The sequence below is a fragment of the Oenanthe melanoleuca genome, chromosome 18 (genome assembly GCF_029582105.1).
Source record: "Oenanthe melanoleuca isolate GR-GAL-2019-014 chromosome 18, OMel1.0, whole genome shotgun sequence".
NCBI lineage: Eukaryota > Metazoa > Chordata > Aves > Passeriformes > Muscicapidae > Oenanthe > Oenanthe melanoleuca.
Window position 1 is genome coordinate 468604 of NC_079351.1, and position 25100 is coordinate 493703.

The following is a 25100-nucleotide window of genomic DNA, read 5'->3' on the forward strand; positions in this document are numbered from 1 at the left end:
TCCCACAGCTCCCACTCTGACAGGACTTGGGGAGCGTCATCCAAAACTTCATTAGCAGGCACTGCTCTGAGCCCTAATGAGGGAAGGGGACAGTGGAGGGGGACAAGAGCTCTGTGTCACTCCCCACTGCACACACAGGGCAGTACAGGCCCTGGGAGGTGACAGTGCCAAGGTCCCCATGTGCCACGGGGCAGGGACTGACTCACCCCAAACATTTGCCGCAGGTCGGGGTCCCGGAATCGAAAGGGAATGTTGGAGACGTGTAACCTCTTGGGCTGCTGCTTGTCTGTGTTGTCTGAGGAGTGTAGCTGCTGGCTGTCTGTCTGTGCCGCCTCGTCTGTCTGCTGCAGGGGCACCGCTGCCATCAGCCCTGGCCGTGCCAGCCCCGTGTCCCCATGGGGACACCCTGCACCCTGTGGTCCCCAGGTTCTGGCACTGCCCCACGAGTGTCCCTCCCTCCTGGTGAGCAGGGCCACGATGCTGGGGCTATGGGGGTGCAGAGGCTGCACTCAGGACCGTGTGGAAGGACTGGAAGGTGCTGAGCTCAGCGCCTTCCTGGTGCTGCATTCCCACCCTATAATTGCCACGATCCCACAGAGCAGAGCCAGGCAAGTGAATTGACGAGAAATGATGGGGGGCTGTGAGGGGGAGTGATGGTAAAACACCCAGCCTGGTACCCTGTGGGACTTTGGCCAGACAGCACCACTGCCCCAGGACCCTCCTGGGAGCTCTGGCACTGCCAGGATCCCCACAGCAGCACTGCCCCAGTGCCCCAGTGCCTGTTTCAGTGCTCTGAGCCCACCCAGTGCCCACCCAGAACCCCCCCAGCGCCCCAGCCCCCGAGGCGCCGCCTTACCGGCGCTGTCTGTGTCCCTGCTATGGGCTGCGTGCTGGCCTCGCTGCCGGGCTGCTCGCTGTGGCTCTGTGCTGGTGTGTAGAGGCTCATGGCGTGCTCCGGGACCGAGCTCTGCCCCGAGTAGTCCTGCGTGGGGTGCGGGTGCGGCGGGGCGAACTCTGCGGGGATGCCGTTCTGGGGGGGCGGGGGGTACTGCCCGGGGGGGTAGGGCTGAGCCATCGCGTCCGGCGGGGCCGTGGCGTCCTGGTTTCCCTGCCGAGACAGCGGCACCGCGCCCCTCAGCTGCTGCACAGCCCCGGGGGCTGCTCCTCTCCGAGCCAGCCCCGCTCACCCCACTGCACCCCAACCTCTGGGGTGTCCCCCCAACCCTGCGCTGCCTCTGTGCTGTGCTGGCTTTGGGGTCATCCATCCTCTCCTGCTCCTACCCCTGCCTGCCCAGGGCGCTGGGGTCTGGGTAGGAGGACAGAGGCCTCCACGCAGGGTTTGGAGCTGGCTCCTGAATATCCCTCCTCGGGAAGGGAGACCTGGTCAGGCCCCATTCTGGAGCCCTGCACAGCAGCATCAGGCTGGGAGCTGCACAGCACCAGCAGTGGCTGGGCAGGCTGGGAGGGATGCTGATGGTCCCTTGGCAAACACCAGACAGGGATCAATTAACTGCTAAATATTTGATTAGGGCCTTTGCTCTAACGCAGCTGCCTTGGCCGCCGTGGTCAAACGGGGTGAGCTGTACCCACACCAAAGGCCGAGGGCTGCTGGGGCTGGTGTGGGGCTCCCAGGCTGCACACCCACCCACCCACCCACTGTCCATCCCCACAGCCCAGGTGTGTGCTGCACCTGCAGCCGGCACAGCTGCACCCCCAGGGCAGTGCCAGGGCAGTGCCAGGGCAGTGCCAGGGCAGAGCCAGGGCAGAGCCAGGGCAGAGCCAGGGCGTGGGGCAGCGCCTGCAGCCCCTTGGATGCTTCACAGCCTGCTGCAGCCTGGGCCTGGGACACCCTCTGTGGCTCAGCCCGCACAGACAAGCTGCCTAATGGTGTGTGTCACCCATTTGTGCTGGGGAGGGACGCTGGCAGCTGCTGTCCCCAGCCCGCAGGGTGTGAGGGTGGCAGCAGGGACACAGGGCAGGGACAGGGACACACCGCGGGGACAGGGACACAGGGCGGGGACAGGGACACAGGGCAGGGACAGGGACACACCGCGGGGACAGGGACACACCGCGGGGACAGGGACACACCGCGGGGACAGGGACACAGGGCAGGGACAGGGACACCCGGCGGGGACAGGGACACACCGCGGGGACAGGGACACAGGGCAGGGACAGGGACACCCGGCGGGGACAAGGACACCCAGCAGGGACAGGGACACAGGGCAGGGACAGGGACACCCAGCAGGGACAGGGACACCCCGCGGGGACAGGGACACCCAGCAGGGACAGGGACACCCGGCGGGACAGGGACACCCAGCAGGGACAGGGACACAGGGCAGGGACAGGGACACCCCGCGGGACAGGGACACCCGGCGGGACAGGGACACCTCACGGGGACAGGGACACCCCGCGGGGACACGGAACAGCCCCGCCGCAGATCCGCACGTCACGGCAGCGGCGGCAGCGCTGACTCAGCCGCCCGGACGCGCCAGCCCGACGCATCCCGGGATGGGCACCGGGAGCTGCCCACGCCACTCCTGCCCACAGCCAGCTGCTAATTCCACCCGGCAGGACAGAGGGACCCTGTGCCCGCCGGGGTCTCGGCACAGGGGTCCTTGGGGACCCACCTCTGCAGCCCACAGGAAGCACCCTGGGTGCTCCCAGCTCGGGGCGCCTGTGGCACAGGGCTGGCCCAGGACAGGGGCTCTGACAGTGACAGGGCTCTGACGGACATCCCCTGCTCTGCCAGCACCTGTCCCTCCCGGGGCACAGGGATGCTCCCACATGGTGCTTTCGACACCTTCAGTAAAAGAAATTCTGATCCTTAACAGCCTTTTTCATTTAAAACGAGACAGATCAGTTTAGTGCCCGAGCCTGGAGCAAAGCTGGCAGCACATGGGGCACGGGCAGGACCCCAGCACCCCTGTGCCCCCCTGCTTGGGCAGGTACCAGCAGGAGCCTGTGCTCAACCAGCCCTGCCCCAGGGGTGCCAGCAGAGAGGCTGGGACAGGGACCCCAAGTTCCACACAGTGTCCCTTGCCCAGTGTCCCCCAGGTGTCCCCACGCCGTGTCCCCCGGGTGTCTCCCGGGTGTCCCCACGCCGTGTCCCCCGGGTGTCCCCTCTGCCCTGCCCACGGCTCAGTCTCCCCCCAGCCCTGTGCAGTGGCTGCCGCAGCAGGCAAGGGGTAGATATCATCTTTAGCTGATTAAATGTCCCTCATTAACGGGTTTCTTTAATTAATGAAGTTTTTTTGTTTGCTCCACTTGCTCTCTCCCCCACACTGCCTCCTCAGCACAATCCAGGCCATTTCCTTTCAAGTCATTTAGCGCGTGGGGCCGGTTCCTGCCGACACGGCACTTTGGTGATTGTGCCTGTCAGCTTGGGGCTGACGACGCCTTTCCCACATTTGCTCCTTTTTAAGGGAATAACGTGCCAGGAGCCCCGGGATGCAGAGGACGGGTCATAGCAATCAGCCTGCACTAACCATGAGGCAGCTGCCAGCCATGAGCACCGGGCCACCAAACCTGGGCCAGGAGAGGCCAGCACAGTGACAGTGCCACGCAGCAGTGCCCAGGGCATGGCCCTGCTGCAACCACAGCCACCACCAATGTGCCAGCTGCCTCCAAGCCTCATGAACTGCTGCCTTGGCCTGACCCCAGGGCAACTCCCAGCTCTGTGCCTTACCCGTGCTGCCTGCACACTGCTGATGGTGCAGGGTGGCACTGCACAGGTTATGGTCATGGCATGGCACTGCCCAGTCACAGCATGGCACTGTCCAGCCATGGCATGGCACTGTCCAGCCATGGCATGGCACTGCCCGGTCACAGCTGACCCTGCTTGGTCACAGCACTCTTTGGTCACACGTCCAGCTGGGTGAAGCCACATGTGGAGTGCCAGAGCAACTGCAGAGGGCAGACAGCCCTGCCACTCCTCCCCTCCCCTCCCTGGCAGCAATCCCCACTGCCTGTGGCTGTCCTGCTCCTCACCCTGGGAACCAAAAACTGCTTTAGGGAGGAAAGAGGGGCCCGCAGCACCACAGCAAACACACAGCCCCTCCAGGCGCTCCTGCAAGCTGCAGAGCCTCAGCGAGCATATCCTGCGGGCAGGGCAGGGCAGGCAGAAAACACCTCCTGTGACCTGGAATGGCTCCTGCCTGCTTGCTGATGCCAGGGCACACCCTTGCCACATGGTGAGGGAGCTGAGGTCACTGCTGAGCACAGGGAAGGGTGCTCAGCAAGTCCAAATGTCTCCTGTGAGGGACCCTGTGCCCACCAGCACGCAATGGGAGCGAGCAGCAGCCAGGGACACTGACAGACCATCTGCCCTGAGCAGGGCGGTGTGGCACTGTGCTGAGCAGCAGAGACAGACTCAGTAAACGCCCCAGTGGAGGCAGAAGGGTCCTGGCACGGCCCAAGGGAGCCCCCAGGCATCCTGGGCCCACGCAGGCACCACGGTGCCCAGCACGACTCGTCTGCGTGACAGACACGTCCCCCCAGATCAGCCCTCGCCCATGCTAATGACTGTCAACATGGAACACAGGCCATGGAGGGGAAGGAAATTACTCCCTGAAAAGGAATTGACTGATCCCTGTCATTTCTCACAAAACCACTGACCTGTAAATATTTCATTACCCCAAAAGCTGTGCCATCCATACAAAGCAGTGCCCGGCGCTGTGCAGGCACAGAGCTCCTGGCCACGGGCAGGGGCTCAGGGTGCCCCTGCAGGGACCAGCCCGGCCACCCTGGGGGGGTCAGGAGCTGGGGGGGCTGCTTCCCCCGAAATGGGGCTGCAGTGATCCCAGAGAGCTGGGGGACGATGGGGAAGGAAGCAGGGAAGCAGTGAGGAGCTGCAGGGAGCAGGGGCAGCAGGGAATGAGGCTGATGGCATCTCAGGAGGGTGAGAGGCTGGTGATGGCATCTCAGGGATGCTGCGGGGGGAAAGGAGAGCTCCAGTGAGCAGGCAGGACCCCAGGGGGAGGAGGAGGAGGAGGAGGAGCGGCAGGAGGAAGCAGAGCAGCCTGTTGGCGTGGCAAACACCATTTGTCTGGGCTGCCACACACTGTGCATCCCCTCCCCTGCTCCTGCCCTCGGCCACCTGGGCTCCGGATGATGCTGCCCCTGTGTCCCCGCAGCCCGGGGAGGACAGAGGAGCGGTGGCAGCCGTGTGACATCCGGCAGTGGGGACCAGACCAGGCTGCTGGCCCGGGCACACAGCAGCACGCGTGTCCCTGTCACCTCCGGCACGGGGCACCGGGGCCACGCTCCGGCCTCGGCTCCCGGCTCTGCCAGCTGGAAACTTCGGAGCTGAGGCTTCATGAAATATTCATGAAGTAAATGGTGCAATTTCATCTGCATTCAGCCAACTTCATGTATATTTCAGAGTATTATGAAATGATAATGTTGTGTAACCAAGGCGAGACGGGGGGTGCTGGGGGGGCTCCCGCCACCCCCGCCCGCACGGCCACAGCCCGGCTGGGCACGGCTCGGTGCCGCTGGCCCGGCAGCGCGGGGATCGGGGCACACACACAGCTCCGGGACGGCGGCAGCCCCGGCTCCCCCCTCCCGTGGGGCTCCTGGAGCTGCCAGCAGTGCCGGGGCACACCGCCCGACCCTCGGGGCACAGCTCTGCACACCTGGATCCCCGGCAGTGCTTGGTCCCCGGTGCCACCAAAAGGTTGTGACAGGGTACAAGGCAGGCTGGAGAGGCCAGGGACGGGCTGGGGCAGCCCGAGTGCCCAGGAGCATCCTCCTGCAGGCACCAGTGTCGGATGCAGATGCCCACGCACGGCCTGCTGCTCCAGAGGCAGCTGCTGTTCCCCTGCTGGGAAGGGCTGGGGCTCTGCAACCCTCACCAGGAGCTGCCAGAGCCCAGCTGCACACACAGCTCCAGACACTGCCAGCAGTGCCATCAGTGGCCACTGGCCTCGTATCTCCTACAAGCCCAGAGCAGCTGCACTGCCACCCCCACATCATCCCAGAGCTCAGGAACCCAGCTGCACCCTGCACCTGCAGAGCCCCCAGAGCCCACCACAGTCCCTGCCAGTGTCACACCGCTGTCACCACGCTGGGCTGTGGCACAGCTGCAGGTGGCACTCGCCTGCCCACACGGTGTGGGCACCCATGGCACAGACCCACGTGTGTGCCCGGGCAGTGCTTGCTCACAGCCCTCTCTAATAGGCAGCCAGGAGCATAATTTTTCCTCTAATTACATATTCAGCACTTCTGAGAAAATGAGATTTTGGTAATTCAATTGGACTGAGAAGCAGCGCTATAATAAAATGAAATTTGTAACAATCGTGCAGTTAAATTAGTTAAATGGAGAGGAAGGAGCTGTGGAAAATTGACCCCTCGATCTCCCAAAGACTAATCAGACATTTGAACCGGGTTGTGCTAACAGAGCCCCCGGGGTGGGCAGCACAGAGAGGGGAAAGCAGAGATGCCACGAGGGAAGAGCTGGGAGCAGCACCTGGAGGTGTCACAGAGGGGACGTCCCTGCTCCCTCCTGGGCTGGGCTGGCTTTGGCTGTGCCAGTGACGAGGCTGCAGCCAGCCCCTGTGGCACTGGGCACTGCCAAGGCCTGGCCACTGGGACCTTACCGTGGGGGCCACTGTCCCTGTGCTGCACCCTCGCTGGTGGCAGCAGGGACCGAGGGACACACCGCAGTGTGCCCAGCCCTGGGTGGGGACAGCCACACAGGACAGGGATGGCACACAGCGCCAGGCTGGTGGCACAGAGGAGCTCATGGCTGAGGGGTCTGCAGCAGGTACAACGCAATTAGCCTCAGTATTTATCTTGTTGTTCCTCTCTTCTATTTTTTTCTTGTAGAAGAAAAGGAGAAAAAGACGAGTTTCTCATTTGCAAGTTAATTAGTCTAATTACCTCTAATTAAGGGCTCCCCACACAATGCAGATCACAAATAAGCTGCCACTGTCGCCTGCTCCCACTCTTCTCTCTGCAGTTTTGATTTTCCACAGGAGCTGTTTGAAGGCTGTGGTGAGAAGCTGGGTGTGGATCCTGGCTGGGCACAGCAGGGCTCGTTGGGAAACTGGGAATTTGGGAACTGGCAATGCCCACAGCACTGTGGTGGCCACCACAAACTCCTGACCTGCTGGGATGCTCCAGGGGGCACAGCAAAACCATGTTTCAGAGCATCTTCCTATTTGGATGCTGCCCCTGAGCAGGGGCCAGGGGTGGTGGAGCTGGTGGGGGTGGCCTGCACCCGCTCTCCTAATTAGCCTTTCTTTGTTATTCCCCCCCAACTGCATGTGATGCTTTAAAGAGTGACAGATACTAAATCTAATTTAATCTACTCATTCACCCATCACTGTAGCACAAAAATAGGAATATACCTATAAAAAGAGCATTTCCAGGCAGTGTGGGCCAAAATCACAGCTATTGTGGCAAAACCAGCCTTGCAAAGCTAAAATTAATGTCACTTTTCAATGTGGAAGAACCCGAAGCACAAAACGTGTTTTTGGGGCTCTAGGGCCCGTCCTGATGGAGAGCTCAGCTGCCACAGCAGGGCCAGGGCTGGGAGCTGCTGTGCAGGTCTCACACAGAGCAGGAGAAACCCGGTTTGAAACGCAGCCGCTGCTGCAACCGCTCGGAATAGACCTGCTCCCTAAAAATACACCAGCTAAACTTGGCAGCAGCCCTTCTGCAAAGGAATTTTCCAAGCAGGATTTGCAGGGGCTGTTTCCCGGCGGGGCAGGCACGGCTCAGCCAAGTCTCCTGAGCCATGGTGTGACTGTGAGCAGCAGGGATGTTCCTGGGGAGGAGCAGCACTGAGGGGGCTCCAGCACACCTGTACATCCACCTGGGCTGGGCTGGGCTGAGCTGGGGTCACACCTGCACTGCAGGGGCTCCAGCACACCTGTACATCCACCTGGGCTAGGCTGGGCTGAGCTGGGGTCACACCTGCACTGCAGGGGATCCAGCACACCTGTACATCCACCTGGGCTGGGCTGGGGTCACACCTGCACTGCAGGAGGGTCCAGCACACCTGTACATCCACCTGGGCTGAGCTGGGGTCACACCTGCACTGCAGGGGATCCAGCACACCTGTACATCCACCTGGGCTGGGCTGGGGTCACACCTGCACGTGGCTGGAGCTGCACCAGGACTGTGCCAGGGAAGAGAACTCATGCTTAACCTCAGAGCCCAGGCCTGCCCTGGGTCAGCACTGAGCCCTGTCCTGCAGCCATCTCTTGCTCACAACAGCTGAGATGTGCTCCAAGCAGTGACTGACTCCTCTGCTACCAAAACGAAGCCACCAGAGTGTCCTTCCACACCCAGACCCTCAGTGAGACAAGCCACACGTCCCTGCCAGCCCCACCGAAGGATGCAGCACTCCCACCTGCCCAGGCTGCTCTGCTGCAGACATGCACCCACCCTGCTGTACCCCTGCCCTCCAGAATCCTGCCCCTGGAGCCTGGCAGTGCCAGGGGGAGCTCCTGGGCACGGGGTGGCTGCACAACCCAGAGCACCACAGCCCACAGCCCCTGCCAGGGTGGCCACAGGGACAGAGTGGAGCAAAGTGAGCTGAGAGGCTCCCACAGCACCTGGAAGAGCCATGGCACTGCTGGGCCCTCCCTGGAGCTGGAAGAACTGAAGTTTTTCTGAGAGCTTCATTACTTGGTCATCCCTTCAAATCCCAACACAGCTGAAAATGCTGGGGCTGGGAGCTACAAACATCAGCAGCACCCTCGGGCAGCAGCCCAGCCACAGGCTCCTGGCAGGGAGAGCAGTGTCTGAAGGGGTGAGGGCAGTCACTGTGCACCTGGCATGCCCCAGCCCAGCACACCCAGCCCTGCTCACTGGCACAGGCACCATCATGGTACTCCTCCTTACAAACCCAGAAGGGTTTGGACCTGTAACCCAGGGGGTCAAAACCAAGTCCCCCAGACCCACGGCACAACCAGCTCAGGGAGAGTCAGCTGAACCCTCTCAGGTGTCCGTGCTCACAGAGGTGAGCCAGGCCAGCTGGCCAGAGCCAGCAGAAGCAGCATTGCTCCCTGTGTGCTCCCAGGGGGACACATTTAAAATCCAGAGCAAACTAAAGCAGGTGCCAGGCACAGCCAGGCCCATGCCCTGCCCCACGGGATGGCACCAGTGGCACCCCTGTCCCTTGGTGTGACACGGATCAGGGACACCTGTCCCCAGGTGCTGGGTGCAGAACCCCAGCACAGCATAAACCCCAGGAGAGGAAGGAGACTTTCCCCTCCATGGTGCTCATGAGCCGGCTGACAATCCCACTCCAAATCCTGTAATAAAACCCTCCTCCTGGCTTGCAAGCCCAGAGCTGCTGCCAAGGAGCAGGAGGCTTCTGGGAGAGCGGGGAGGGAGAGATGCAGAACACGCTGGTCACAGCAAAGCAGGCAGGGAATGGGGGAACGGGCAGTGCAGGTGCAGGTGCAGGGCAGCACACCTGGGGAGTCGCTGCTTCCCAGGGAGCACAGCTCCTCTGTCCTGCTCTGGGAGCACCAGCCTGGCCACGCTGCCACCAGTCTGCCAGCCCAGCTGGTCCATGGCAGGGCTCTGCAGGGCAGGAGAGCAGCACAGCTGAGCCCCGTGTGCCCAGGGACAGGGGGACCCCAGCTGGAGGGACCCCCGTGCTGCAGGGAGGCTCTGGGCCCTGCCAGCCCAGAGCACGCCCGGGCTGCCTGCAGAGGGACAGAAACCAGGCCCTGGACGGGCTCAGGGACAGCTTCTGCTCAGTGTCACATGTGCAACGGCCACAGGGACCTCAGGGCAGCTTTGGGAAGACAAGAGCGAGATCTGGGGCAGCCTTGGCTGTCCCCAGGCCCTGTCCCCAGACCTGGCTGTCCCCAGGCCCTGGCTGACCCAGGCCCTGTCTCCACACGCTGGCTGTTCCCAGAGCCTGCCTGTCCCCAGGCCCTGGCTGTCCCCTGTCCCCAGGCCTGGCTGTCCCTGTGTCCTGTCCCCAGGCCCTGGCTGTCCCCTGTCCCCAGGCCGTGGCTGTCCCCAGGCCGTGTCCCCAGGCCTGGCTGTCCCTGTGCCCTGTCCCCAGGCCCTGGCTGTCTCCTGTCCCCAGGCCCTGGCTGTCCCCTGTCCCCAGGCCTGGCTGTCCCTGTGCCCTGTCCCCAGGCCCTGGCTGTCTCCTGTCCCCAGGCCTGGCTGTCCCCAGGCGCTGGCTGTCCCCATCCCCAGGCCCTGGCTGTCCCTGTGCCCTGTCCCCAGGCCCTGGCTGTCTGTCTCCTGTCCCTGTCCCCAGGCCTGGCTGTCCCCATCCCCAGGCCCTGCCCCTGCAGGGTGCCACACATCACGCAGCCGTGCCGCAGCCCCTGTGCCCCCTCCTGTAACCAGCACCGCCTGCCCAGCCCCAGGGCGGGACGGCGTGACCTGGGCCTTGCCATCCCCATCCCATCCCCATCCTCATCCCCATCCCCATCCCCATCCCCATCCCGTCCCGTCCCGTCCCGTCCCGTCCCGTCCCATCCCATCCCATCCCCACGCTCTGGCCACCACCCCACTCGGCCACTGGCCACAGACATCCAGCCCCAGCGCTGCCTGTCCTTCCTGCTGGGCGCAGCGCTGGCACCTCTGCCTGTCCCTGCCGCTGGCCACGCCGAGCGCAGGGAGGATGCCATGAATTTTTAAACTTCTGAAAGCACAGATGGAGTGCTTTGCCTGGCTGGGATTTCCGAGGCAGCACAGAGGCATTTGAAGGTGCTGCCTCTCCCAGGCTGCGCTTCCCTTGGGATGACGGGCCCGGGCACCCGGCGCTTGGGGTGAAGGAGCCAGGACAGCTCTGGGGCACAGCAAAGCCTGGCCCGGGTGAAGGAACAAGCTGCCGGCCTCAGCAGCCTCTGCCCGGGCTGCCTGCCCCCGGTCCCTCTGCAGCACCCGCCTGTGACAGCGGACGAGGCCACGCACGGCCGCGGGCACGCAGCGCCAGCACACGCACAAACGTGGCCGCACGTGTGCGCTCAGCTCAGCCCCTTCCCCTCTCTCCGGAGAGCCCAGGCCACGCAGGAGCCGCGCTCCTCCGTCCGAGCATCCATCATCGCCCGGCGGCAGCAGCGCCGAGCCGGGGAAGCGCTGCCTGCCGCACTGCCCGCGCCTCTGCCCTGGCCGTGCTCCCGCCAGCACGGGGGGAACCGCACTAACCCACGGGAAACCGCACTAACCCACGGGAAACAGCACAAACCCACGGGGAACTGCACTAACCCACGGGAAACCGCACAAACCCACGGGAAACAGCACTAACCCACGGGAAACAGCACTAACCCACGGGAAACAGCACTAACACCTCGGGAAACAGCACTAACCCACGGGAAACAGCACAAACCCACGGGAAACTGCACTAACCCACGGGAAACCGCACTAACCCACGGGAAACCGCACAAACCCACGGGGAACTGCACTAACCCACGGGGAACCGCACAAACCCACGGGGAACCGCACTAACCCACGGGGAACCGCACTAACCCACGGGGAACCGCACTAACCCACGGGAAACAGCACAAACCCACGGGAAACCGCACTAACCCACGGGAAATCGCACAAACCCACGGGGAACTGCACTAACCCACGGGAAACCGCACTAACCCACGGGAAACAGCACAAACCCACGGGAAACCGCACAAACCCACGGGGAACCGCACTAACCCACGGGAAACCGCACAAACCCACGGGGAACTGCACTAACCCCACGGGGAACAGCACAAACCCACGGGAAACCGCACTAACCCACGGGGAACCGCACTAACCCACGGGGAACCGCACTAACCCACGGGGAACTGCACTAACCCCTCGGGAAACCGCACTAACCCACGGGAAACCGCACTAACCCACGGGAAACAGCACAAACCCCACAAGGAACCGGACAAACCCCTCAAGGAACCGGACAAACCCCTCAAGGAACCGGAGAAACCCACAGGAAACCACACAAACCCCACGGGAAACCGCACAAACCCCACAAGGAACCGGAGAAACCCCTCAAGGAACCGGAGCAACCCCTCAAGGAACCGGAGAAACCCCACGGGAAACCGCAGAAACCCCACAAGGAACCGGAAAAACCCCACGGGAAACCGCACAAACCCCACAAGGAACTGGAGAAATCCCTCAAGAAACCGCACAAACCCCACAAGAAACTGCACAAACCCCACAAGAAATCGCACAAACCCCACAAGGAACCGCACAAACCCCACGAGAAACCGCAGAAACCCCACAAGGAACCGCAGAAACCCCATGAGAAACCGCAGAAACCCCACAAGAAACCGCACAAACCCCACAAGGAACCACAGAAACCCCACAAGCTGCAGCCGGCACAGCTCCGACCGAGGCTGGGAGGAAGCTGCCAGGCTCTTACCCTCTGCCGAGAGGGAACCAGCCAGAAACACGTGTGAACCGGAAAGCAAAAAAAATCCCCCGGAGAGGGTGGCTTACCTGTTGGAGGTAGAGGAAGGCTGGAGGACAGGGGAGAGAGTGAGGAAGCATGCCTGAGTTGGAGACAAGGAGGCAGCCCGAGTTAGCCATGGAGCACAGCATGTGTCGACAGGTAGCCGTGGAGCTGCTCGCGGGTCCGTCCTCTTCCGCACACCGCTATCCACCGCTATCCTCGTCTTCCCGGCCGGCCCCTCGGGCTCTCCCCTCCGAGCCGTCCCTCCCGACCCCTCGGCGCTACTTAGGAGCGTTCATCTGCGGCAGGCCGGCCGCGCCGCCGCCGGAGCAGCGCCTGGCTCTTCACTTCGGGGCCATTAGCCACTGGCACTGAGCGCACGGTCTGCAAAGGGTGTGCGTGAGCCAGAGCGGAGCGGGAGAGAAAGGAAGGGGAGGAGGAAGGAGAGAGGGCTCGGGAGCGAAATAAAAGGGGTGGGAGTTGGAGGAGGAGGGGGAGTCCCCTGTGCATTCAGACATCAAACAGAGCTCTGTATAAAATGAAGAGAATCCGTAATGACATGAGAACAGCTGATCCCGCACTTAACCCCTCCGCCGCCGCCGCTCTGCAGATGGCTTCCCCGCCGCCCTCGCCACCCCGGCACACGCTGGGCCAGCAGCCGAGTGGGATGGGGCCGAGCGGCAGAGCCGCGTCCCTGCCGGGCTCCGGGGCAGGAACGCTCTCACCGGGGCTCCGGCGGTGCGCGGGGAGCCGGGGCTGCCCGGGATCCCCCACGCACACAGCGCCGCACACGTGCGCACCGCAGCGCTCCCGCTGCGAGCCGCCGGCGCTGCCGGGCCCCGAGCCGGGCACGGAGCCGGGCACAGCACAGCCCCGCACAGCCCCGCACAGCCCCGCACAGCCTGCCCGAGCCACCGGCCCCGTACAGCCCCGCATGGAGCCGTGCACAGCCCCTGCTCTGCCTGCCGGGAGCCACCGGCCCCGCACGGCCCTGCACAGCCTCGCACAGCCCTGCACAGCCCTGCACAGCCTGCCCGAGCCACCGGCCCCGCACGGCCCCGCACAGCCTCGCACAGCCCTGCACAGCCTGCCCGAGCCACCGGCCCCGCACGGCCCCGCACAGCCTGCCCGGAGGCACCGGCCCCGCACAGCCCCTGATCCGCCTGACCCGAGCCACCGGCCCCGCACAGCCCCGCACGGCCCCGCACGGCCCCGCACGGCTCGCACGGCGCTCCCTGCCGGACCAGCCGCAGCCCCAGCGCTGCCCGCACACCCTGAGCATCGCTGCTCAGCCCCGCAAGGTGCGGGAGCCCCAGGCAGGGCGCTGTGAGCCCCCGCCCTCCTGCCAGCCCCACAGGAGGGGACCCTGCGCCTTGGGGTGACATGAGGGGCCCTGCCCGTGGCACTGCGCTCCCCAGAGCCTCGGAGACCCTGCGCCCCAAGAACCAGCAGCTGGCGGGCAGAGCTCAGCCCTGGCAGAGCTCGAGGGGAGTTTTGGTGTTTCCACGGGCCCGCGGTGCTGCCGGCAGCCCTGACGCGTCCATGCCAGGCTCGCGGCTGTCACAGCTGCCATGGCAATGCCTACGTGCCATGCCAGCGCCCGTGGGGGACACCAGTGCGGGCACACGCGAGTGTTCGCTCGGGTCCCTGTCCCACCTCACACCTGCACCCACCACGGCCGCACAGCAGCCCCGGGGCCCTCCCTGCAGCCCCAGAGCTCACACCCAGCTCTGCCAGGGCGGCATTGTGCTGGGGCATGGAGGAAACGAAACCTGGGCTGGGCTCAGTTTCCATCTTGGCCAAATGTGATGCACAAAGGCAGGGCTGTGCCAGCAGCTGCTGATGCTCCGTCTCTGCCGGAGCCTCCGGCACACGAGCAGCCGCTTGGAGCTGGGATTTTCCACAGTATCCCCAGGCACAGTGACATGCTGCAGTGTCCTGGTGCCGCTCCTGCTGCAGACACTCCAGAGCAGCAGCGTGTGGCACGGCCGGCCCAGGGAAACCTGCTGCAAACAGCCCTGGGGGAGCCCTGAGAAAGGGTATGCGGGGCCTGGGACTGGGGAACTGCACTCCAAGGGGACTGCAAGGAGCCGAATCAGGGAGGGCAGGCCAGGCCAGGCCAGGGGGAGGCTTTGTCACCACCACCTCGTGGTGCCAGGCACCAACAAGGTCCAGCAGTGACATCTGCTGCCAACAGCATCCCCAGGCACTGCTCCCCGTGGGTGCCCACACAGCTGCTCCCCCTCCAGCCCCAAGGACCACGACAGATGCCGTGGCCCCTCTGGCACACCCTGGTGCTCAGACCCCACACTCCTGCTGGGCTCCAGCTCCCCTTCCCAGGGACCCCCATGTCCCGGGAGCCCTCCTGTGCACTCCAGCACCTGGGCAAGGATGTGGGACAGCTCTGAGAGGGACAAATGTCCTCCCACAGCCCTTCAGGCAGCTGGGGCTCCTCCAGGCACCTGCCAGGCACCCCACAGAGCCTGGGGACACCCTGAGCGAGCCAACAGGCAGCTCCAGAGGGCCTGGGCCTGGCTCCACTGCAGCTGCTGGAGGTGACACGGGCAGAGTGGCCTGGCACACTGGCCCTGCGGTGCCCGGGAAGGAGCCACGTGAGGCAGGAGCGGCTCCAGGATGAGGTAATGTGCCGTCCTCCCCCGCGCCGCCCCGGCCAGCGTGACTCAAAGGCATTCCTGGCCGGCGGCAGCACCCCGAGCTGGCGCTGCCCCGAGCCAGCAGCGAACGGGCACAGCTCTGCCGAGGGGGCTGCAGCCTCCTCCCGCCTCTCCTGCCGCTGTCCCTGCAGCGGGACCCGGGACACCGCGCCCTGCTGCCACCAGGGGCTGCCCCTGCCCCGCTGCCCAGGCTGTGCACAGTGCCACGGCAGCACTGCTGGTGGCACCAGGGCCGTGCCAGCCCGCAGAGCCGCGGCCCCCGGGCAGCACCTCCCAGACTGAAGCCTCCTGGAAGGAAAGTTTATTTATCTGTTTAATTAAGATGTGTTCACCAGCGCACAGACCCCATTCCATCTGTCTCACTTACAGCCGTGTCCCAGTAAAATTAAACCTAATAAATATCAGCCGAGGGAAAGCAAAGGGCGCGTGTGAGATACGGGATCAGAGGCTGGAGCTGCACAGGGCTGCAGCTCTCAGCACATCCCTCTCTGCCACCGGGGCCGGGCTGGCGCTGCTCTCCCCGCTCAGGGTGGGGCTGCCTTTCCTCCAAATCAGCACAATTCCCCGCTTTTATTTATTTTAAATGAACCCTTCAGGGCTCCTTGGTTTTGTTTTCTGGAAGAAGGAGAACAACATGGCACTGGGACAGGAGAGGTTTTGGCCACTGTTCCGGAGCTGGAGCCAAGGGACAGAGCCTGCACTGGGAGCACTGGTGGGATGCACCCCCAAACCTCTGAGGGGACTTGGCAGGGACAGCACAGCACACCTGGCTGCTCCAGGCACACCTGCAGCACAGCTGGCAGCTGCTGGTGCTGCCCTCTCCTTGGGAAATGCCAGAAAAGCTCAGGGCTCCTCCAAACTTTATCCACGAGGAGCGAGGCCCAGAGATCTGCCTGGAGCCCCATCCCCAGCCCAGCTGAGCACAGCCAGGGGCCAAGGGCAAGTTGTGGGGCACAGGGCACAGCTGTGGGGCACAGGGCACAGCTGTGGGGCACAGATAACAACTGTGGGGCACAGAGCACAGCTGTGGGGCACAGGGCACAGCTGTGGGCACAGATAACAACTGTGGGGCACAGAGCACAGCTGTGGGGCACAGGGCACAGCTGTGGGGCACAGAGCACAGCTGTGGGCACAGGGCACAGCTGTGGGCACAGAGCACAGCTGTGGGGCACAGGGCACAGCTGTGGGCACAGAGCACACCTGTGGGGCACAGAGCACAGCTGTGGGGCACAGATAACAACTGTGGGGCACAGATAACAACTGTGGGCACAGGGCACAGCTGTGGGGCACAGAGCACAGCTGTGGGCACAGGGCACAGCTGTGGGGCACAGGGCACAGCTGTGGGGCACAGATAACAACTGTGGGGCACAGGGCACAGCTGTGGGGCACAGAGCACAGCTGTGGGCACAGGGCACAGCTGTGGGGCACAGGGCACAGCTGTGGGGCACAGAGCACAGCTGTGGGGCACAGAGCACAGCTGTGGGCACAGGGCACAGCTGTGGGGCACAGGGCACAGCTGTGGGGCACAGATAACAACTGTGGGGCACAGAGCACAGCTGTGGGCACAGATAACACCTGTGGGGCACAGAGCACAGCTGTGGGCACAGGGCACAGCTGTGGGGCACGGGGCACAGCTGTGGGCACAGAGCACAGCTGTGGGGCACAGGGCACAGCTGTGGGGCACAGGGCACAGCTGTGGGGCACGGGGCACAGCTGTGGGCACAGGGCACAGCTGTGGGGCACAGATAACAACTGTGGGGCACAGGGCACAGCTGTGGGGCACAGGGCACAGCTGTGGGGCACAGATAACAACTGTGGGGCACAGAGCACAGCTGTGGGGCACAGGGCACAGCTGTGGGGCACAGATAACACCTGTGGGGCACAGGGCACAGCTGTGGGGCACAGGGCACAGCTGTGGGGCACAGATAACAACTGTGGGACACAGAGCACAGCTGTGGGGCACGGGGCACAGCTGTGGGCACAGGGCACAGCTGTGGGGCACAGAGCACAGCTGTGGGCACAGAGCACAGCTGTGGGCACAGGGCACAGCTGTGGGGCACAGGGCACAGCTGTGGGGCACAGGGCACAGCTGTGGGCACAGATAACACCTGTGGGGCACAGAGCACAGCTGTGGGGCACAGGGCACAGCTGTGGGCACAGGGCACAGCTGTGGGGCACAGAGCACAGCTGTGGGCACAGGGCACAGCTGTGGGGCACAGGGCACAGCTGTGGGGAGACCAGGTGCTCAGCCTCCCTGGGCTCATCCTGTGAGTGCAGTGCTGGCAGCACCCAGGGACAGCGGTACCAACGTAATCCTCTCCTCCCACCCACTCCAAAATGCCCCCAAGCCGTGGCATTCGTTAATTAAAGGCTCATTAGTAGTTATTCAAAGACATCAAGCAATTAGGCGAAGGCACTAACAGATCTGAGCTGCTGTTGAGGAGGAACATCCCATGGCAAGGAAGGTCCCACGCCCCCAGTACCTCGGCCACGGGGATGGCCCCAGCTCGGGGCACAGGCCAGGACAGCCAGAGCGACTGAGAAACCTCCCTGGCACCTGCTCAACCTCTCTGTCTTTCCCTGCTCCTTCCTGCTGCTCCTCCAGCAGCTCTCAGAGGTCACTGGAGACACTGCCTGCTCTGAATCCCCAGAGATGGAGCACCAAGGTGAGGAGGGGACTGTGACCAAAGCACAGCCAGTGCCTGAGACTGCAGCTGTGGCAGGAGGGAGCAGGAATGGAGGGAAAGCCTGTGGAAGTTTAATGGGATTAATTATTTAATGCTCCTGACCCACAGCAGGGGGAACAGGATGGGACCTGGGGATCCACCAGCCTCTGGGCAGAGCTGCCAGCAGCGTGCAGAGCAGCAGGGCTGGCACTGGGGATGTCCCACAGCCTCCTGTGTCACCCCTCCTCTGCCCTGAGCCCCATGGGCAGCACAGGAGCCTGTGCTCCCCAAAGTGACACCTCCATGCAGCTGCCCCGTGTCCCCATCACGCAGCAGGAACAATCCTGCACCTCCAGCTGCTGCCAGCTGTGCTCTGGCTCACTGCCCTGGCTGAGCACAGCCTGTCACTGTGCCTGGCTCCTGCCCCTGCCCTGCCTGAAGCCCTTTCCCTTGACACAGTATTTACATGCAATGACAATTAGGCTCCCTGGATTTAATGAGCATTGACCTGCAGCAAGAGCAGCGTGGCAGAGCACCTGGAGCTCACGGCCAGGTGGGCAGCGCTGGGGCCACAGCAGGGCAAAGAGCCAGGCTGGCAGGGCCACCAGGGCCACCACTGCTGGGGACAGAGCCACCAACAAGGCTGGGGCCAGGACCAGCAGCAGGCCCAGCACAGATGGAGGGTGATGCAGGACTGATGGAGGGTGATGCAAGGAAGGAGCAAGTGCAGACCAGGAACTGAAATGCTGCACTGCCAGGGACCCCCTTCCCTGAGAGCAGCTCCACTGCCTGACAAAGGCTTCCCAAGGAAAAGCAGCCTCTGAACTGGCACTGTGCCCTCAGGCTGGCAGGGGGCTCCAGCAGCAGCCCCCAGGGTGCCAGCACGTGGCACACAACAGGAGGGGTGCAAGCCACCCCGAGCAGGGTGTGTGTGGCACAGGGTGGGCACCAGCACTGGCTGGGACCCACCTGAGCAGCAGAGAGCTGAGGTGGGCACGGGGGAACCCCAGGCTGGGGACACCCAGAAGCTCCTCGAGCACTGCAGGGAAGGAGCGAGGGGACCGTGAGCACTGAGCCAGGCCCACAGAGACAGCGAGGGAATAAATACGGGTGAGGGAGGCAGAGCAGAGAGGGCCAGCAGATCGGTCCTCAGGGCCCAGCTGGATCTGACATCTACAGCCCCATAATCATATTCAGAGCAGCACCAGGCTGGAGGCGGCTCTCCTCCAGCACGGCAATAAACGAGAGCAACACTCTCAATAATTCAGCACCAGGAGAGGGTGATAAAGCAGCAGAGGCACCACTGCAGGCAGCCGGGGCGGGGGGCTCCTGCTCCCTCTTACACCTCAGCGACCCAAACCCTTTCCTCTCTTTCTGTGCCCTGTAAACGCAGCCCCAGCTGCGACCTGGGGTCCCCCCAACCTGCCAAACCCCCAGCCCCACACCCTCACTGCTGTGAGTGACCAGAGTGACCAGCCCGTGTCCCCCTGCCCTCACTGCTGTGAGTGACCAGAGTGACCAGCCGTGTCCCCCACACCCTCACTGCTGTGAGTGACCAGAGTGACCAGCCCGTGTCCCCCACACCCTCACTGCTGTGAGTGACCAGTGACCAGCCCGTGTCCCCCACACCCTCACTGCTGTGAGTGACCAGTGACCAGCCCGTGTCCCCCTGCCCTCACTGCTGTGAGTGACCAGAGTGACCAGCCGTGTCCCCCACACCCTCACTGCTGTGAGTGACCAGAGTGACCAGCCGTGTCCCCCACACCCTCACTGCTGTGAGTGACCAGAGTGACCAGCCCGTGTCCCCCTGCCCTCACTGCTGTGAGTGACCAGAGTGACCAGCCCGTGTCCCCCTGCCCTCACTGCTGTGAGTGACCAGAGTGACCAGCCGTGTCCCCCAGCCCAGCCCAGCCCTCCCCCCGTCCCTCCTGCCTCGTGCTGCACGCCCTGCTCCCACACAGCCTCTCTGCTCCTTCCAGCAGATCTTTCTCCACGTTTCCCACAGATCTCAGGGCCCTTCCAGACCACAATCCCCTCCAGCAGGTCTCCCCATCCTTGTGCAGTGTGTGCCAGGGATTCAGTGCTCCCCTGCCAGACCTGTGCCCTGTGCTGCAGCTGGCAGCTCCTGTGGCACAGTGCCCCTGCCCTGGTCCCACCCAGCCCATGCCAGGCCCCAGAGCCATGGATGCACCGGACTCACCCTCTGCAGCCCCTTGGCTTTCTTTGCTGCCCTCTGCCCTGGCTCTGAGGGCAGCACTGTGCTCAGTGGGATGGACCCGGGGGGATTCAGTGCCCCCTCCATGACAGGATCCTCCTGCTGCTCTAAGTGAGGGTGGGACAGGAAGGAGCCTCCACCTGGCCTGCTCTGGGCCACCCTCCACAGCCACCAGCCACGACCTGCCTCAGCCCAGGGCCAGCCTGAGCTGCTGTGACACCTGCCAGAACCCTGGGGACAAACACCCCTGCGGTGGGAGCTGCCAGGCCGGGTCAGCACGGGCTCAGGGCTCCTCCAGGGCTGGCACAGACAGCAAGCCAGCACACACAGCCACCCCAGGCACGTCAGCCTCGGCTCCCCCCGTGCAGGATCCGTGTCACAGCTGTGAGGGCAGTGGGCAGCCTTCCTGCCACCCCTGTGCCCACCAGCCCTGCCTGGGGTGTGCCCGGCCCTGGTGCCAAGCACCCACTGCCAGCCCCTCACAAGCAGGTTTACATGCAGGAGGGACCCTGGGGCAGCAAGGCAGAGCCCAGGGCAGCCAGGGTCCAAACCCTCCTTACCTTGACTCAGCCCAGCTCCTCCCGTGGCGCTCACACTGGGCTCTGCAAAAGACAGGCAAGAGGAGGAAGAATTACCATCAATGATCATCATCAGTCAGTGCTGCCTGCTCATGGGCTGCAGAGCTGGGATATGAGCACGGACAGGTGCTGTTCCCCGAGCTGGTCAGGGCTCAGCCCAGCCCCCAGCAGCCCCAGCCCAGGGTGAGGGGCGCAGGAGCCCCCTTCCAGCAGCACACAAACCAGCTCCCACAGACCATGGGCTATTTCCTCATTCCCCCAGAGCCCTGCAGCACAGCCCTGCACTCCCCAGGCCGGGGCAGGGCACAGCTGGCTGCACATCTGTGCTCCCAAAGCCGCTGCCCACAGCAGTGACACTCCTGGGAGGAGCAGCCCCTGCAGCACACGGCCCTGCTGCTCTCCTGGCTCGGGCACTTCTTGGAAATTAAGCCAAATTTCAAAGAAAACTTCCTGAAAGCTGCACTTCAACTAATTGGCTTTTGCAGCATGGCCAAGGCAAACATTCATCAATCATGCTGGACCCTCGGAAATAATGAGAATGGTGATCCATCCCAGGAGTGGCTCAGGAGCCAGGGGGCTCTGGGTGTCTGTCCCTTCTGCTCTGGAGACCTGCCAGTGCCGATGCCCCTGCCCAGCAGCTCTGCTCCCCAGCACTGCAGCTGCAGAGCTCAGCCCACTGCAGGGCAGCCCCAGGAGGGTCCCGTGGCTGGGCAGAGCTCCAGGCTCACAGCCCGGCCCAGGGAGCCCAGGGAGGGCCCAGAGGCGCCCAGGAGGCACAGGGACTGCTCCAGGCACTCGTGTTAGCAAACACGCTTCCCATCCGCTCAGCAGGATAATCAATTATGCTAATTCCTGCCTCAGTGAATCGGATTCATGAGGAGCACAGCTCATTAGGCTGGTGCTGACTTCCATTAGCACTCTTATGATAAAAACCCTCCAAACACTCTCACCCAGGCTGGGGTCCCCCTTCCCCCCAGGCAGGGCACACCCAGCTGTGGGACTGGGTGTCCTAAAAACATCCTGGGAGCTCCCTGGCTCCAGCAGGGTGATCACAGCCCTGCCCTGCAGCCTGGCAGAGCCCCTGCCCCAGGAACCACCCTGAGCCCCTCCAGGATCCTGGCTCCAGCAGGATCACAGCCCTGCCCTGCAGCCTGGCAGAGCCCCTGCCCCAGGAACCATCCCTGAGCCCCTCCAGGATCCTGGCTCCAGCAGGACACGGCACAGGGCGCTGCTGGGAGCCCAGGCTGGCTGCTCTGCAATGGATGATGGAGGCTGCTCCTCCTGGGGGAGGCTGGTGATGGTAACAGCACAATTCCCAAACACACTGCCCAGGAATGGCATTGCTGAGAAACTGCCCACAGCAACCAGGGCCCTGCAGCCAGGATGTGCCAGGCTGGGATGTGCCAGGCTGGGATGTGCCAGGCTGGGATGTGCCACAGCAGGATGTGCCAGGCTGGGATGTGCCACACCAGGATGTGCCAGGCTGGGATGTGCCAGGCTGGGATGTGCCAGGCTGGGATGTGCCAGGCTGGGATGTGCCAGGCTGGGATGTGCCACAGCAGGATGTGCCAGGCTGGGATGTGCCACACCAGGATGTGCCAGGCTGGGATGTGCCAGGCTGGGATGTGCCAGACTGGGATGTGCCACACCAGGATGTCCCCAGACAGGGACAGGCAAGGAAAGCCCTGGCAGAGCAGGAGCAGCTCTGGGCAGGATCTGGAAGGGATCCTGGTCCAGTCTGCTTTTCTGGCACAGGTCTGGCTGACTGGCTCTACCTGGCACCTTGCACAGCCCCAAAGGGACCTGCAGCCAGAACAGGTGATGCCAGCCCAGCTGAAACCACCCAGCTGGGGATCAGGGGTCTGCACAAGAAATGCAACCAGTGTCACCCCTAAAGCTGCACCTCACCCCTCCCTACCCCACGCTGCACCTGAGGCAGGCCTGGCCCTCACCTGCTGGGAAACTTCTTGGTGCTTTCTCAAAGTACATTTTAACCCCCACTCCCTCCACCAAAAATCCTAAATTAATTTTGCTTTTAATTAAATTCATTAGCAAAGATTATCTGGCTGAGGAACAATAATGTCCCACCCCTCCCCCCACGGCCCTCTCTATTTATATCCCCACATACAGAACAGCAGTGAATATTTCTTTATGGGCCATTAAAGGTTTAATGTTTAATTTATAACCACCTTCTCCAGCGGGTGGAATGGCCAGGCACAATGTCAACATTTTTAATTAAATGAGAAGGGATTTTAAAATTTTTTTTCCCCCCAGGTAAGGAATATAAAACACCATTCCCAGCAGTGCTGGAGGCAGGAGGGGCAGGGGCTGGTTCCTGCTCTCGGCACAGGGTTCCTGCTCTGCCCAGGCTGCTGCACACCGCTGGCAGAGAGCCCTGGTGGGGGTGAGGGACATCAGCAGCACAGCTCTGGGACTGCCCAGGAGAGTCCCCAAGCAGCCAGGGCCAGGGGCAGCTCCGAGCAGGCAGCCTGCCATTAATGGAGTTTTATTTTATCTCACAGGACAGATTCAATCTCTGTCCAGAACTGCAAAAGTGCTGAATCAGCAGCGAGCTGGGGTGGCAGGTCCAGCCACAGCATTTGGCTCCAGCACAGCCTGTCAGTGCTTCATCCTCCTGCATGCACCTCTGCCAGACACTGCCAGGCCTGGCACCCCAAACACTGAGCACCCCGAGCACTGAGCACCCCGAACACTGAGCACCCCGAACACTGAGCACCCCAAACACTGAGAACCCCAAACACTGAGAACCCCAAACACTGAGCATCCCAAACACTGAGCATCCCAAACACTGAGAACCCCAAACACTGAGCATCCCCAAACACTGAGAACCCCAAATCCTGAGCATCCCCAAACCCTGAGCACCCCCAAACACTGAGCACCCCGAGCACTGAGCACCCCGAACACTGAGCACCCCGAACACTGAGAACCCCCAAACACTGAGAACCCCAAACACTGAGCACCCCGAGCACTGAGCACCCCGAACACTGAGCACCCCGAACACTGAGAACCCCAAACACTGAGCACCCCGAGCACTGAGCACCCCGAGCACTGAGCACCCCGAACACTGAGAACCCCAAACACTGAGCATCCTAAACAATGAGCACTACAAACACTGAGCATCCCCACACCCTGAGCACCCTAAACAATGAGCACCCCAAATCCTGAGCACCCCAAACACTGAGCACCCCGAGCACTGAGCACTACAAACACTGAGCATCCCCACACCCTGAGCACCCTAAACAATGAGCACCCCCAAACCCTGAGCACCCCAAACCCTGAGCATCCCCAAACACTGAGCACCCCACACCCTGCTCCCTGCCCTGGCAGGTGCCAGGGTGGCCAGAGGAGCCCCAAGCAGCTCCTCCCCTGCCTGCCAGCCCCACACCAGCCCCACGCCAGCCCCACGCCAGCCCCACGCCAGCCCCACGCCAGCCCCACATCAGCCCCACATCAGCCCCACACCAGCCCCACATCAGCCCCACGCCAGCCCCACGCCAGCCCCACACCAGCCCTGCACTGCCACACCCCGAGCAAGCCAAGCAGCAGCTGAGCTGCCTTCCTCCCTCCTCCTCACCCTCTGCACAGCAGCAGGGCTGGCAGGAGGAGTCCTGGCACAGCTGCCATGGCCACAGCAGCACTGCAGCCCAGCCCTGCCCAGCAGCCCCTGGCACAGCCCCTCCCTGTGCCAGGCTCTGGCCAAGGCAGCCACACGTGTGTGGGAGCAGGGATGGCACTGGGCTGCTCACTAAAAGCATGAGTGTCACTAAATCAATAATTCATTTACTTTAATGAGATAAGTACTTGGAAAACTAATTGCAAACCTGCTCCATTTACTCCGACCCATTATAGCCTTTAATGTAAATGGCAGGAACGCTGCTGGAGGAAGGGGAAGGGCTCTGGGTGGAAGATTGTGTTGTCCTTCCCCTTCTTCTAAGAAAGAGAAACATCAGTCATCAGCTGGGGCAGCAGGAGCCAAAGGAGCTGGTGGGGAGGTGCTGGTGATGGAAGCACGTGGGAGCAGCGACAGCAGAGCAAGGGGACAACCCTGGAGCCACCAGGCTGGGAGGGTCCTGCACCCTCCCCCTGTGCCACAGCCTCCCACGGGAGCCCTGCTGGGTGGGATGGGCTGGCAGCAGGGCTCCCTGTGATACCTGTCACTGTTAACCCTGATATCAGCATCCCTGGTATCACAGCATCCCTGGTATCACAGCTTCCCTGATATCACAGCATCCCTGATATCACAGCATCCCTGGGGTATCACAGCATCCCTGATATCACAGCATCCCTGATATCAGCATCCCTGATATCACAGCATCCCTGGTATCACAGCTTCCCTGATATCACAGCATCCCTGATATCACAGCATCCCTGGTATCACAGCTTCCCTGGTATCACAGCATCCCTGATATCACAGCATCCCTGATATCACAGCATCCTGGGGTATCTCAGCATCCCTGATATCACAGCATCCCTGGTATCACAGCATCCCTGGGATATCACAGCATCCCTGATATCACAGCATCCCTGATATCACAGCATCCCTGGGGTATCACAGCATCCCTGGGGTATCACAGCATCCCT

The 25100-nt window shown here is 62.9% G+C and overlaps 1 protein-coding gene across 19 annotated transcripts in view; it reads right to left on the reverse strand.

Annotated features, from left to right (window-relative positions):
- Positions 1 to 25100, reverse strand: part of RBFOX3 (RNA binding fox-1 homolog 3) — a 135852-nt gene that overhangs the window by 6533 nt on the left and 104219 nt on the right. For 11 of the 19 annotated variants that reach the window (XM_056505979.1, XM_056505974.1, XM_056505992.1 and 8 more), the window contains exons 3-6: positions 20481 to 20522; positions 12412 to 12748; positions 857 to 1108; positions 207 to 344 (exon numbers count right to left, since the gene is read on the reverse strand). In XM_056505979.1, the coding sequence (XP_056361954.1) occupies positions 207 to 344; positions 857 to 1108; positions 12412 to 12513 (492 nt within the window). In that variant the 5' untranslated portion in view covers positions 12514 to 12748; positions 20481 to 20522. The remainder of the gene's footprint in view (positions 1 to 206; positions 345 to 856; positions 1109 to 12411; positions 12749 to 20480; positions 20523 to 25100) is intronic. The other 8 variants (XM_056505985.1, XM_056505986.1, XM_056505978.1 and 5 more) reach the window with 3 other exon arrangements.